The sequence below is a fragment of the Gymnoscopelus microlampas genome (genome assembly GCF_963454915.1).
Source record: "Gymnoscopelus microlampas genome assembly, chromosome: 12".
Classification (NCBI taxonomy): domain Eukaryota; kingdom Metazoa; phylum Chordata; class Actinopteri; order Myctophiformes; family Myctophidae; genus Gymnoscopelus; species Gymnoscopelus microlampas.
The window spans coordinates 44,690,861-44,704,627 of NC_139949.1; the positions used below are offsets into that span (position 1 = coordinate 44,690,861).

The window sequence follows — 13,767 nt, forward strand, 5'->3', positions numbered from 1 at the left end:
ATGTAGCAGGTGTAGGCGTGGGCCACCAGCAGCACTGGGTTCTTACGGCCCACCTGGTGGATGCGGTCCACGTACTGCTTAGTGGAAGGGGAGCAACCCATCCGACTCTGCCAGCCTGGGCCATAGAAGTAGTCCAGGTCGCGGCCTAGGGCCTCGTGGCGATGCAGCTCTATGGGGAAATAGAGAGGCGCAAACTGGTGGTGGTTTCTGTTCCTTTCGATCTCGTTCTCCAGGGCAGCGTAAATGTAGTAGAGCGCCACCACGCCGAGCTTGAACAGCTCTTTGTGGATTCGTCCCCTCAGGAAGTCTTTGAGAAACTGGCTGTTCGCTGCCTGCTCCTGAACCTCTGTGGTCCCCGCTGCCAGTAGCTCAGACAGGTTGAGTTTGGCTTCTATTGCTCCATACACTGGCCCTGGCCCTTCCCTCTGTGTTTCTCTTTTTGTCGACATAGTTTTCCCATCACTCGACTCCTCTATGATGTTCGTCCTCACATAAGACCAAAGCCATTTAGTTATCTATGGGTGAAGGATAGCTCTGTTGTCACTATGATGTCTGCCAACGCCCAAATATGGAGTTACATGTCAGTCATAACAGCAGCCCTGTTGATTTCGTATTGGCAATCTATACATATCTGAACGGCGTGGCCAAACCCATGTTATTTCAGACCCCAGAAAAGCAAAGATTTGAGTTACAAATGTTCGCTTTAAAAATATATATATTCAAAGATTTGCACAAACTTTCAAAAAATAGCAGATCTACAAGCTATGCTTGTATATCTCCTATTTTTGGGGCGGTGTAACCGCCCCCTATAAGTGAGTTTTGGACACTGACCAATCCTGCACCGTGATTGGCCAATAGTCTACAACGCAGTCTACAACCCTAACCCTTCCACAGTCAATGCAAATCTATACTTTTGCAAAGTCAGCCAATCACATTACAGCTAGTGTCATCACCACTAGCTGTAATGTGATTGGCTGACTTTACAAATTCAGGACTGTGATTGGCTAGCGAAACACATGACATATGTGCAGCCCTATGAATAGCAGTATGGACTTAAAAAAACATTTTTATCGTTTTTTTTAAGTGAATCACTTCCATCACTGTGATGACCACTGTGACCACACCGCCCACTTCACACTGGGTGTGATTTTTTAATAGCAAAAGATATCTAAAATGACACAGATGCGTTCCAGGTCTTCAATGGATATCTTATCTATCCATCTTTTCCAAACAGTGTTTAATTTTATTACAATATAATAATAGGGACCACTTCAATGGCAGTAGGATTGGGCCAAAATCCTGCCCAAATGTGCAGTCATACATCACAGATACATCCATTACGTATCTGTGTGTGTATGACATACACGGAGACATAACTGTCTGTGATTGATCACAACCATCTCCAAATTAGAATTGCATGTGGGGGGCCTGTATATAGAGTGCACCTCCAAAAGCGCTTTCACTTCTGCCCATAGCGGCTGTCACACACAAAAAATGTTGCACTGTCTGTAGTACAAATTCTGCTGTTATACCAGTCAGTAGTTACTAGCTGCAGTGTGGTTGGTACTATTGTGCAAAATGGTGTGTGTCGATTTTTGTTGCAGCTCATGAAATATTTTCTATGATCCATCGGTGTAGAATCACATTTATTTTCAATTTAAGTTCAACAAAAACACAAAACACAAACTACTGTCAAAAATTAAACACAGGCCTATCCAAGTGGTTTTGTTGCTAGTGAACGTACACAAAACCTGCATTTACGATAATGAAACATAGGCCTATCTAAGTGGTTCTGTTGGTAGTGAATTTAACAAGTCAGAAGTAAAACGGTCAGGGAACTAATAGTCGTTTACGGAGGTTCAGGTGCTGAAGCATCCCGCTTTCTAGTTGCAGCTCATGAAAGATTCTCTATGATCCATCAGTAGTAGAATCAAATGTATTGCTTTGCAAAATTCTACACAAACTCAAAACACAAACTGTCAAAAATGAAACACAGGCCTACTCTCTAAGTGGTTTTGTTGCTAGTAGAACGTACACAAAACTGTATTGACTATATTAGCTCTTTGACTACCAGAAATAAAACAATAATTTTGCCACGCCACTGCTAGCGATTTTCAAGTGTTTTCACTCACTTTTGAAAAATCATAGGATATTTATCTCCAGTATGATTGATCCCCCAATCACTTTAAAATACGTATCCGAGTCCCTGAGAATTGGGGGGGGGGGAAAGCGAGCTGCCGCGATCATCCTCTCTATGGTTGTGGCCAGTTGAATATAGGCTGTTTTCCCCAAAAAGCAATACAAACAGCGGAAAAGCCATTCCTCCAGATCGAATTACAAGGGAGAGAACATCACCCACTGCCTCTCTCCTTCACAGAGAGCCAAACAGTGATCCATAGGCGAGCGAACAACGGCATTTAGTGGAAAACCACTGAAAACACAAAATCTCGTCAAACTCGTCAATGCCAGGCTTTGCAGAATCTGATGAGAAATCTCGTCAGTGGCAGGCAAAGACATAATGAAACTTAGGCCTATCTATGTGGTTTTGTTGCTAGTGAATTTAACAAGTCAAAAGTAAAACTGTCAGTGAACTAAAAGCTCTGTCATTTACGGAGGTTCAGGTGCTGAAGCAGTCCACCAGGTACTTGGAGTTCCAGGGACCTGCGTTGTTGGTCAGGAAGTGGCTCTTGATCAGACCCTTGGCTTTCTGGTACTGCACGGCTGCCATCTGCAATAAAGGAATGCAACACAGTCAAGTGGTGATGGTGCAACCGTTAATCGAACGAACCGATTTAATCAATTCTAAAAAGATAAACGCTAATTGTATATTATATCAAAGAAATTCTAATATAGGGAAAATAGCAGATCTACAAGCTTCCAACGCGTCTGGGAGCTTGTAGATCTGCTATTTTCTGCGATTAATCGAAACAGTTATCGATAGAATAATCGCTAAGACAATAATCGATAGTTGCAGCCCTAAACACAAAAATACCCCAAAATAGCCACAGGAAAAGATGGTATGCAAAAAAAGTTCCCGTAACTTCTTCATTGGGATATGAATATCAACCGGAGAAGAGAATTTTAAGATAAACCCACATTTAAAAAGGTAAATAAAACAAGATGGAGCCTAATAAAAGGTATGGCTTCCTTGTGCATCTCTGATGTCATGCCGATGATGACGTTGGTCGCATTTTGCGATGTCAGAAAAAAATTACATTAATCTTTGCAACATAGACTGGCCAAAATGTTTATTATTTTCTACTTTGTGATGTGAAAAAGGACCGCTGCAAAGGACCAATGCAAAAAGGTTCTCTCTGCTTACCACAAGGTTGGGCATCTTGTTCAAGGTCATAAAAACTAGTGAAAATAATGGGACCTTCCAGTGTAGGGAATATTGGAATTGCGAACAAAATGAGTGTTGGGAGATTGCTTCATCAGCTGATATTAATTTAACACCTTTATAAAGGAAGACTGGTCTAAATAAAGGCACAAAAAACTGACTGTAGTACCGCAAGCCAAAGTGTTGACCTGCTTACACACCTGTGGGAAAAAAAGATTCTTAACTGCAACAGTTAAGCCATTTAACGAATGGCTAGAGCGGACCTCTGCCAACAGTAGCCATGGTGACTTTAATTTCTCTAGCAGCCGGATCCCCCACAAGGGAATCATGTATTGATGATCTCAGTCAGTGCAAATTAAATGATCTGAAGATAGAGACGATTGCCCAACCATAGTGCACACAGGACCTCTGCTGTTTGCTGACAGTCTCGTATGTGTGTGAGTCAATATTTGAGGGAAATATTGACGCTACAGGCTGTAGAGGCGTCTGTCGAAGTCAACCCAAGGCCCTAGATCACTTCCCTCTGTGCCGCTGTTTAATAGCCTGGCCTGGCTTGACCGCAATGAGCATTAAAGGTAAGGGGTGAGGAAAATGAGATGGTAAACATCAAATTGAACCAAAACGAAAAATAAAATAAAACCACCAAAATGTGCCAACCTGGCGGCAAAGAATCTCCGCTGGAATTGAAGCTCACTTCCGGGTTCTCTTTCAGCCTGCTAGTCCTATTAATGGCAGATGTCGCTATTTCACCTTCTACCGGTCGCAATACACTATAATCTCAATACAAGTCAATGAGGTTTTGGGGCGAACTTTACACTTGATTTTTATTACCCTATTAAACCTTTTCATAAACACACACATGTTTTCAATTGCTAGACTTTTTTAAATCATCATGATATGTGTTTAGTAAATTATGGGCCCATTAATTTTAAAATCAATGATGAAGTAGGGTATGTTTCTAGGGCTTTTACTGGTTCTACCGAGTGAAGACCCGCCCTCGCTGCGGTTGCAGCCAATAGCAGTCGTTTCCGGTAGCATTTCGGATCGGATTTGAAATAGCTGAAAAAAAGGCTTCAAAAGGGGTCTGCAGAAACCAATGGCGTCACTTTGTCCGTTCTTTATTACAGTCTATGGTGCCAACTTTTAGACATCAATGACATGACAACCATTTGCTATTAGGCTTTCTTCAGTTAAAACAAGCACAGAAATTCACAATCTTTTACTTACTCTTTGTAAAATTGCTTGTCACCTACACTCATGTGACTTAAGTTGTGACATCACATGAAACGTGTCTATAGCCACAGAAATCTCTTTTTTGAATGAACATTGTTCTCCTTGAAGGGTACATTTGTGAACATGTGAACGCAGCCAATACTCCATGTGTATAGCAGCAATTACTTTGAGTATACAGAATTATGTTTGAGCATCAGTTAAACAAACCTTGGCATTGTGATAAGTAGGAAGCTCTGGTCCGGTGGCCGACAGCAGGTAGCTGTAACCCAGAGCTGGGTGATCCAGCTCTGTGACTTTGCAGAAGTAGCTGTACATCGCTCTCTTGCAAAGTCTGCTGGAGAGGCCCGGCCCACTCACGTATGGGGAGCTGAGAATGAGAAAAGCATTGCAAGAAGTGATTTTCAACAGACCAGTTTTGGCTGGTCTCCTATGTAGAAAGTCTGTGAGTACGAAAGCAGTGCACAAATGCTGATACTTTTTTTTGGATACCTATCACATCCCATGGGTGGAGTGCCCACACGGGAACGCGGAAAAGGGGTTGAGGGTTAGGTGTCTTGCTCAGGGACACTTCGACACATTGCTGAGGGTTGGAATCGTACCTGGGACCTCCGGAGTCCTATGCGGGCTCATTAACCATTGTGATCCTTTGTGCATTGACAATTGTTGACAAATCTTCTCGTATGGGGGGTTACTGGCCAAATACATATTTTGGGGGTGCTTGACAAGAAAATGTTTGAGAGCCACTAGTATAATGGACCTTACCAGTCTGCAATGCTGCCTGTCCTGCTGTCCACAACTTCAATGTCCTGATCTCCCAGACACCAGTTGATGCAGAGTTTCTCAGGGCAGCAGGGTTGGAGGGCGGGAATTATCTGGTCGACGCTCAGGAAGTGGTAACTCTGCTTCCTGTAGGGCGTGTCCAGCAGACGGTCCCAGTCATCCCCCAAGCGCTTGTTGATGATGTTGGACATGTCCTCAGCGGAGTGGCCGTCAAGACCTGTGCCAACATCAGAGTGAAAGTCAAAGAGAATTCCATGATGTTAACACTGACATCGTCACGAAAGTCTGCACGAAAGTGGCGCCCTGTAAATTCTGATGGATTTTCACTGCAAGCAGAGTTTGTGCGTGTTGTGAACCTGCCTACAGTACGTAGGCAGGCATATCTTTATCTGAATTAGGGGTGCTGCAACAGTTAATTGAGCTAATCAATACTCTATGTACAGCAGCCATATTGGGAAGAAATTGGGCCTCTTCCTTACTTCCTTCACAGGTCTTACCAATTATACTAATTAAGACTCTGTTAGACCATTCTGGTCAGAATGGTCAACCAGAGTCAGGGTGCTGATATTGTGCATGTTGGCTCACTGGAAACACCCATGGTTCCTTAAGGGGGTTCCAAATTAACCCTTATGGGTGTGTTAACTCTGAGAGTGTAGAAATAGAACCAAATTTGTACACTCTCAGAGTTATGAGGGTCCAAAACTTTTTGTTTATCATTTAATTCTATGAAATCGATTACTTTCATTAACTGTTGCACCCCTAGTTGCAGTTCTTTACCTAGCACCAAGCTGGTGATGTAGAGTGGCTGGAGGAAGTGACTCAGCAGTGCCCCCTGGAGCCCGGTGACAGCCCAGCGGCACAGCTTGTCACTAGCAGTCATGCAACACACCTTGGCCCCCCACACACTGGGTTCCAGGTGTTCTGCAGGGACCAGGAGGTCCTGGGTGTGGTAGTACAGCTTCATCGATTTGTTGACCGAGCACCTGCAGCACATACAACACGATCCTATGTCACCGTTTCTCACCGTCGGGTCTGGGGACCACCAGTGGTCCAAATGGACGACCTTACGGGTCTGTAACTCTGAGAGTGTATAAAGGGAACTAAATGGACCCATTTGGTTGCGAAGAGGGAGAACAAAATTGAATAAAATGGGGGTCCGTGGCCTAATGCATATCAAACTGGGGGTCGTTGAAATTCAGAGTGTACAAATGGAACCAAACGGAACCATAAAGGGTCCATACTATATGTTACAGACCCATCACCCGTAAGGGTCCATTTGGACTGGCTTGTAGTCCTATGTTAGGAATTTAGCCAAATATATATATATTATACCTAATATACCTATTGTCAAGCAACATACTGTATGATAAAAGAAATAAATGAACATGCATACTTGAAGTAGAAGTTCTTTGCGGCTCCGTCTGGGGTCTGATTGGAGTAGAGATGCAGATGGACCTTGGGTTTCAGCTGCAGACGGTGGCCATCAATGCTGCTTTCCAAGATGCATGAGTCCTTGGCCTTTGGATCAGAACCGTAGAACAGTAGGAGCTGCTTGTACAAGAATCTGAACACAAGTGGACAACCGTGCTAAAGTGAGTTTAAAGTAATTTATATATAAAATACAGGTAAAAATACAACCTCTTGTATATATACAAAATCTTCAGCTATGTCATTCTGTGAACTGAACCACCATTGACAAAAGACAGCGATGAGTATGGCAAGAAGAGAGTTTGATCCTTGCTCCGTTGGTTAGCATAATATGCTTAATGGCAACATAAGTTTTCCTCGTGCTAGAGAATACATAGAGCAACAGACGTCACCATACATATCAGTAGGCGGAGAGTCAATATCAGTAGTCAATCATGAATACCAGTGGAAGAAAATAAGGATATATATTGTTTCTTAGACTTTATATAATTGGAGCAACTCTATTTGTTGGTAGTACCTCTGTAGAGCACGTTTGGCAGTGATCATGGCATGGCCGTCATGAACCATGGATCCGTTGTAGGAGAGCAAGTCGCTGCAGCTGGACTGGCCAGCACCCACTGCCACCACCTCATAATACTCACGAGGACAACCTGAGGAGTCAAGCACTTCTGTGGAGGAAAGAAATGACGTTGTTTGTTTAGCTGCTTTTTCTAGGTCTTGTAAATTCATAAGATTTCCTTTCACAACATCTTCACCAGTCTCCAGTCAAATTCTCTGAGAAAAATGTCTCAGAAGAACTCATTGAACTAATCCGTAATAAGGTTTCCATGAATTATCAAATCAACAACTTATTTTGATGAGGTAGCTAACAGGTAAGCTAGGTAAACTCAGTGCCAAAGGAACATTGTTGTCATCTAGAGAAGAATGTCATTGGCAAAAAACGTGCGTGCACAATCACACCACAATATACCAAAAGTATAGTTGTGTTATAATATCATATATAATATTGTAACTGTAAGACCTCACCTGTCTCCAAGACAAATGCTGCCAAGGAGCCCTTATAGTAGTTCAGTTCAGGACACATCTTCAACAGGCTGTCAAACTTCTGACCGCTCAATGCTGCCATGTGATACTTGTGGTTGGTTTTCCATACTGGAGATACAAATGTAAAAAACAGGGACATACAACTGGGGATGGTGATAACTTGCACTTCTCCAGACAGAAGCATTAGCTATGGCTGCAAAAAATACCACTTTTTAAATCCCCACACCAATCCCGAGTACAGAACTTTAAGTATAGGCTAATACTGTATACACAGTAATATCCTTAGTTAAATGAACACTGAGGATTTTACTAAGTAAGGATACATTATTTACCCATAAATGTCTACACAGTATGCACTACAGAGCTATCTTTTATATTCAACATTAGTCACGGTACCATCAAAAATAGCACCAGAGAAAACCACAGAAGACAAAAACGTTGTCTGTGTGTGTGTGTGTGTGTGTGTGTGTGTGTGTGTGTGTGTGTGTGTGTGTGTGTCCAGACATTTTCTTCCCTCAGAACATCGCAGACCCCCACCCGAACCCGTTTCTTCCTTTTTATTTTAAATTATGTTCAGCCACACAGTTACTTAATTTCTAATGTTTAACCTGTAATATTACAGCGCGTCACTTAGTGCCACGCTGCAAGCTTCTATATCTGCTATTTTTGAAAAATCCTGAAAGAACAACTGTTGTAGAATCGGCCTCAGGTCTTAATGGATTAATAACTAATGCAATGTAACTATTGTTCATGTAAATTATGCTACATATAACACGGCAACACAACTGACAATTAAAAAAAGAGTTTTTAAAAAAAGAAAACATGACCAATATAACCTAAATAAAACCTTACCCTGTGCCTTTGAGCTGTCTAAGTCAGCAGATTGGTTCTGGAAATACTCATCCAGTAAGCTTCTTCGATCAGGTGGCGTTAGGGCAGGGATGGAGAGAGTGGCAGAGTCTGAGTCTGAGTCCTACAAGCAGAACAAGTGACACAGCCTGCGTTAAATCATGAATCTAATCTAACAATTTAATTTAAATTCGAAGACTTAACCACCTGAACCCTAGTGTCCCTTTCCTGCCAGGCTACCTTTCCCGGACATGTTATAACAGGCAAACATTGGCCAAGAGATTTGGTGACCAGTCACTAGGGTTAATGGTTACACACTAGGGTTTAATGGTTAAAGACAATGATTTTGGTACTTTTTCAGTTTTTCAGTTGTCTAAGGCAGAGCTTCTCAAACTTTTTCATGTCAAGGACCCCCAAATTGACACTTATTACCCCACGGACCCCCATTTGAAAAGATAAGCCAGGGACCCCAATAAGAGAAGGTTTTCATGGCTCTCTAGCAGTGATTCTCAACCATTTTAATTTCAAGGACCCCAGTTTGACATGCATTAGGGCTACGGACCCCCATTTAATGGCATTTCTATATCTGGGACCCCCATTTATATTGTAAAATCAATGCTAATTTAACTCTGAGAGTGTACAAATGGAACCAAATGGACCCGTTAGGGTCCATTTGGTTCCATTTGTACACTCTCAGAGTTACAGACCCATAAGGGTCCATTTGGTTCCTAACTATCCATCATTTAGCTGAGGACCCCCTGGAACTCTCCCAAGGACCCCTGGGGGTCCCCGGACCCCACTTTGAGAACCAAGGGTCTAAGGACTCAACATTACTCAAGCATTATAATGTGTGAGGATGTCTTGACTGTGTATTTTTGATTTCCCATTGTAAGGTGCAAGTTTCACACCACAGCGGATCATCTGCTTCCATCTGCTTCTGTTCTCTGCATCTAAACTCGGTCAGATGCAGAGAACGGGAGGAAGCAGACGGAAACAGATGATCCACTGTGAGTCGACCCCGATGGGAATTAGTTGAAAGAAGAAGGAGGAAGAAGGTTGTACGGTGCAAGTTTCTCTGTCAAAAAGGCTAAGAGTAACAGACTGGACTCCTTCCTGACTGTACAGGGACCGTCATACTGACTTAGTATCGAATCGCGTCTCTCAAAAGAATAATCATGACGTGCAGCACCCAATGTGAGTGCACCTCAACATCCAGGAAATATAGAGAATATGGAATTACTAAAATGGGGTAAATGACATTAATACTCATTATAAGAAAGATGTAGGTCTGTGGCACTCCGACTTTTAAGCTTTCTCTTCAAGAATAGATTCCCTGGTCTGCAAACGTGCTTGTCAAAGAGAATTCACATCCATAATTATGATTATGACTATCGTGCTAATTGTTATTTTATTGTATATTACCTGATCGTCTTCACTCAGGTCCAGATCCAGCTTAAGGTGTTTGGGGTAGGCGGAGCACTCTGTGAGCGGTCTGCTGTAGACTTTTGAGAGGGCCAATCCTCCCACAGGCTCTGGACGGCTGGAGGAATACAGCCAAAGATGGTTAATTTATGAAGATCTGCCATCCCAATTGTAGCCACTAGAGGCGAAATGGTACACAAATTCTACTACTGTAAGTGGCCACCTGACAGCAAATCTCACGAACGTCCTCCTATGTTTACTGGTGCTAGATCCCGCAAGAGTGTGTTGCTGGGACAGAGAAAGGTTGATAATGAAATAGATTTTCTCCTGATTTGTGTCTCTGAAAAAAGTCATTTTAGTATGAAAATCTTGGGAGATTGTGTGGCTTGTGACGATCGGGTCCAATATTTAGTTCACAGTGACCATGGGGCTAAAGTCTCCTAAAGAGGCGGGCACCTACTACAAATAAACCGGAGGCAGGTCTTTCTATGTTTTTGTCTTGGATACAGGTCTGGGCCAACACTGGCAACAAGGAGAGAAGAAGGGAGGCGGTCACAGCCTGTTACAGTGAGTGAGCACGTACGTTTGTTTCATGCCTTGCTCAAGGACACGTGGCTGCCGGGTAGGGGGCCGGGGTGTTTAATCTGAACTTTTGGCTTCCAGGATGGATCATTTTTACCCCTCAAACCATCAATCACACGCCTAGCATTCACAATAGCAAATAACACCAATCACCCACTCAATCGTCAGTTCACAATAATAATAATCTAACCCATTCAGTCCGGGGACGCATCTCTGTCATTTTAGATTACTTTGGCTATTCAAAAAAAGCAGATTTACAAGCTCATAGTGCGACACAGAGTGCCGTGCTATGAGCTTGTATATCTGCTAAAAAATGTGTGCAAATCTTTGAACATATATATTTTTAAAGCAAACATTTGTAACTCAAATCTTTGCTTCTGGGGGGGTCCCTGGAACAAAATATTCTACAAATGTTCGCTTTAAAAATATATATATTTAAAGATTTGCTCATAGCTTGTATATCTGCTATTTTTGAATAGCCTAAGAAATCTAAAATGACACGAGATGTGTTCCCCGGATTGAATAGGCTGATAGAACATTGAGATGGGGGAGGGAAATCGCTTTAGTAGGAGTTTTGTCCACTCAGCCATAGCAGCATTAAACAAACTGCCTTGGTGACATGCTGTTGGGTGTTAAAATATGGATGTACTTCAGGAGATTCCGTGCATTGTCTTTTTCCGTATGTTGTGTTGTATGCTACTTTTCCTCATGTAATGGCTATGTAGTTACCTCAGGCCTGTGGCACAACCCAAATCTGAAGCGTCTCCTCCTGCCAAGTCAGCATGGACCAGAAACCCAGAAGGAAGCTTAGATGAGTTGGTCTTGAGGTCCGACACAGACTGAAAACAGGCAGCACCTCTTCTAGGACGTGGCTTGGGCTCCTCGTGGTCTGCCATATCTCATATACTCTCAAACTCCTTGTACCTGTAGTAGGAAAGAGTCATAATAATTGCACCAACATGATGTCTACGCTGAAAATATTCCCATATTTCCTCTTTGGTAGGAATTCAAAAACTTTCGTGGCTCACCTGCACACCTTGATGCTTCAGTTTATGCAAAAATATTCTGATTCTCTGATTCTGATTCTGACAATTTTGAGGTATTTTTGCTTTAGTGGAGTATTTCCAATGTTCAATACTTTTACTGCACTACATCTCTGAGGAAAACATTGCACTTTTACTTTACTATTATTTGAAAACTTTAGTTACTAGTAGTTAATTTGTAGATTTTCATTATTATTACAAAACATACATTAACCACCACTTCAGCCTTACATATATTTCGGCTATTTCCAAACATTTGAAAACGTGTAAAATGGGACAGTCTGCATAACGAGTACTTTCTACTTTTGGTACTTTAAGTACATTTTGATACCAACACCTTTGTACCTTTACTCAAGTAAATCTTGAATTCCGGATGCAGTATTGATACTTTTACTTAAGTAAAAAATGTGAGTACTTTTTTCCACCACTGTAAATGAGGCTCCAGTATCTGGTGTGTAAATCACATGATAGCAAGCAGCTGTCTGGACTGTCTTTAGGCCTTTAAATTGTCCCCTTTTGAATCGACTTTTATGTTTAAAATGGATAACACATGACATGACACACATCAATGCGTGTGTATTTAGATCACGTCACACTTTGGAGTTAATAATGTATTATTGATGTATCTTTTTTACGTTCAGAACTTCAGATCATGGTCTTTACGAGGGGCTGGTAACCTCGTATCACCAGTCTTTCCACCTCCTCGGGGCTGAGGAGCGGAGCGGGGCCCTTCCTCCTCACAAGTGAGGCCAAAACACGTTACTGAATCCTTTAGTCTTTTTATCCAACCAACATGTAGCTGTAATTAAACCCATTTGCTGTGAGAGAGTCGCTTTAATTCAACTGTAGATGTTTTAACAATCCTCTAGTTTATATAAACACGGGTTAATTACCTGATTCTCTTGAGGACGTTGACACGTTTGTGTTGTCAATCAACGCACGGTGTGGTGGGTGGATGTCTAGTGGGCGTGGGTGGGTGGTCAGTCGCTCTATTGGCTATTTGGTTGACGTGACAACCAACTATCCAATCACAGCACAACCGTTCCTCCGGGCCATGGGATGTTGACCCCCAACTTACTACTGCACACAATATGTATTATAACTGTACTCTATGATTGCACAGCCTTTGATTGTTTGATTGATCGAATTGATGTATTGAATACTTTATTTATCAGTTTGCAAAATAAGCACAGACAGTAGGCCTCTACACAAAGGGATGCTACAAATTAAACCCAAGAAAGCACTACGGCTTGTTTCCATTGGGGTCCATGTGTATTCACTATTCAATTAATCAAAGCCTACTGCTATATTAAATATAATTTAATGATTAAACTATGAACATCTATTATGTTCAAATGAATTTAAGAGCTCAAACCCTCTACCCCAAAAAACATCATTGAAGTAAATGGACAGGTATGGGAAAATGGCTGCAGAGCTCAATTTTGTGTTCATTTTCAGCAGTATAGATAGATCTAATCTACTGTGTGTGTGTGTGTGTGTGTGTGTGTGTGTGTGTGTGTGTGTGTGTGTGTGTGTGTGTGTGTGTGTGTGTGTGTGTGTGTGTGTGTGTGTGTGTCTCTACTAAATATATTAGCCACAGGGATTTAATTTGTGGATGTGTGTATATTGAGTTGTTGTTATTCTAGCTTCCACAAATAATCCAGCTGTATCGAAGCCATCAAATCCATTTCATGTTTCATTCAATCGTCCATCTTGAGTGTAAATGAAGTCAGAACATTCCACACATTATGTCTGACTTCATGTCATTGTTCACAGCCATTCTCAGGTTCCAGTTCATAAGACCAGTATCATTTTCATCTGGGATCAGATAGACTCCATCTGATAGCAGGATTGAGAACCAGCATTGACCACTCATCAGCAGGGTACTCTGTAAGTAGTGACACTGGGAGTGGCTGACCTGTGGCCGACCTAAGATTTAAGTCAGTGGTTCTCAACCTGCGGGCCCGGGCCCACTGGGTGGGCCGTGAGGATGCTGCAAGTGGGCCCCCAAGTAATTGGCAAAACTCTAAGATTTTGTAACTTTAA

At 42.2% G+C, this 13,767-nt stretch overlaps 1 protein-coding gene across 1 annotated transcript; it reads right to left on the minus strand.

The window, feature by feature from the left end:
• Positions 1-2,617: 2,617 nt before the first annotated feature.
• On the minus strand, positions 2,618-11,574 carry adad2 (adenosine deaminase domain containing 2; the record flags this gene model as incomplete). The annotated part of the gene is made up of 10 exons (XM_084074329.1): positions 2,618-2,728; positions 4,781-4,940; positions 5,336-5,570; positions 6,131-6,336; positions 6,747-6,917; positions 7,299-7,449; positions 7,808-7,933; positions 8,678-8,798; positions 10,097-10,214; positions 11,408-11,574. The coding sequence occupies 10 exons, from the start codon at positions 11,572-11,574 to the stop codon at positions 2,618-2,620; spliced, it is 1,566 nt and encodes a 521-aa protein (XP_083930455.1).
• Positions 11,575-13,767: the final 2,193 nt, after the last annotated feature.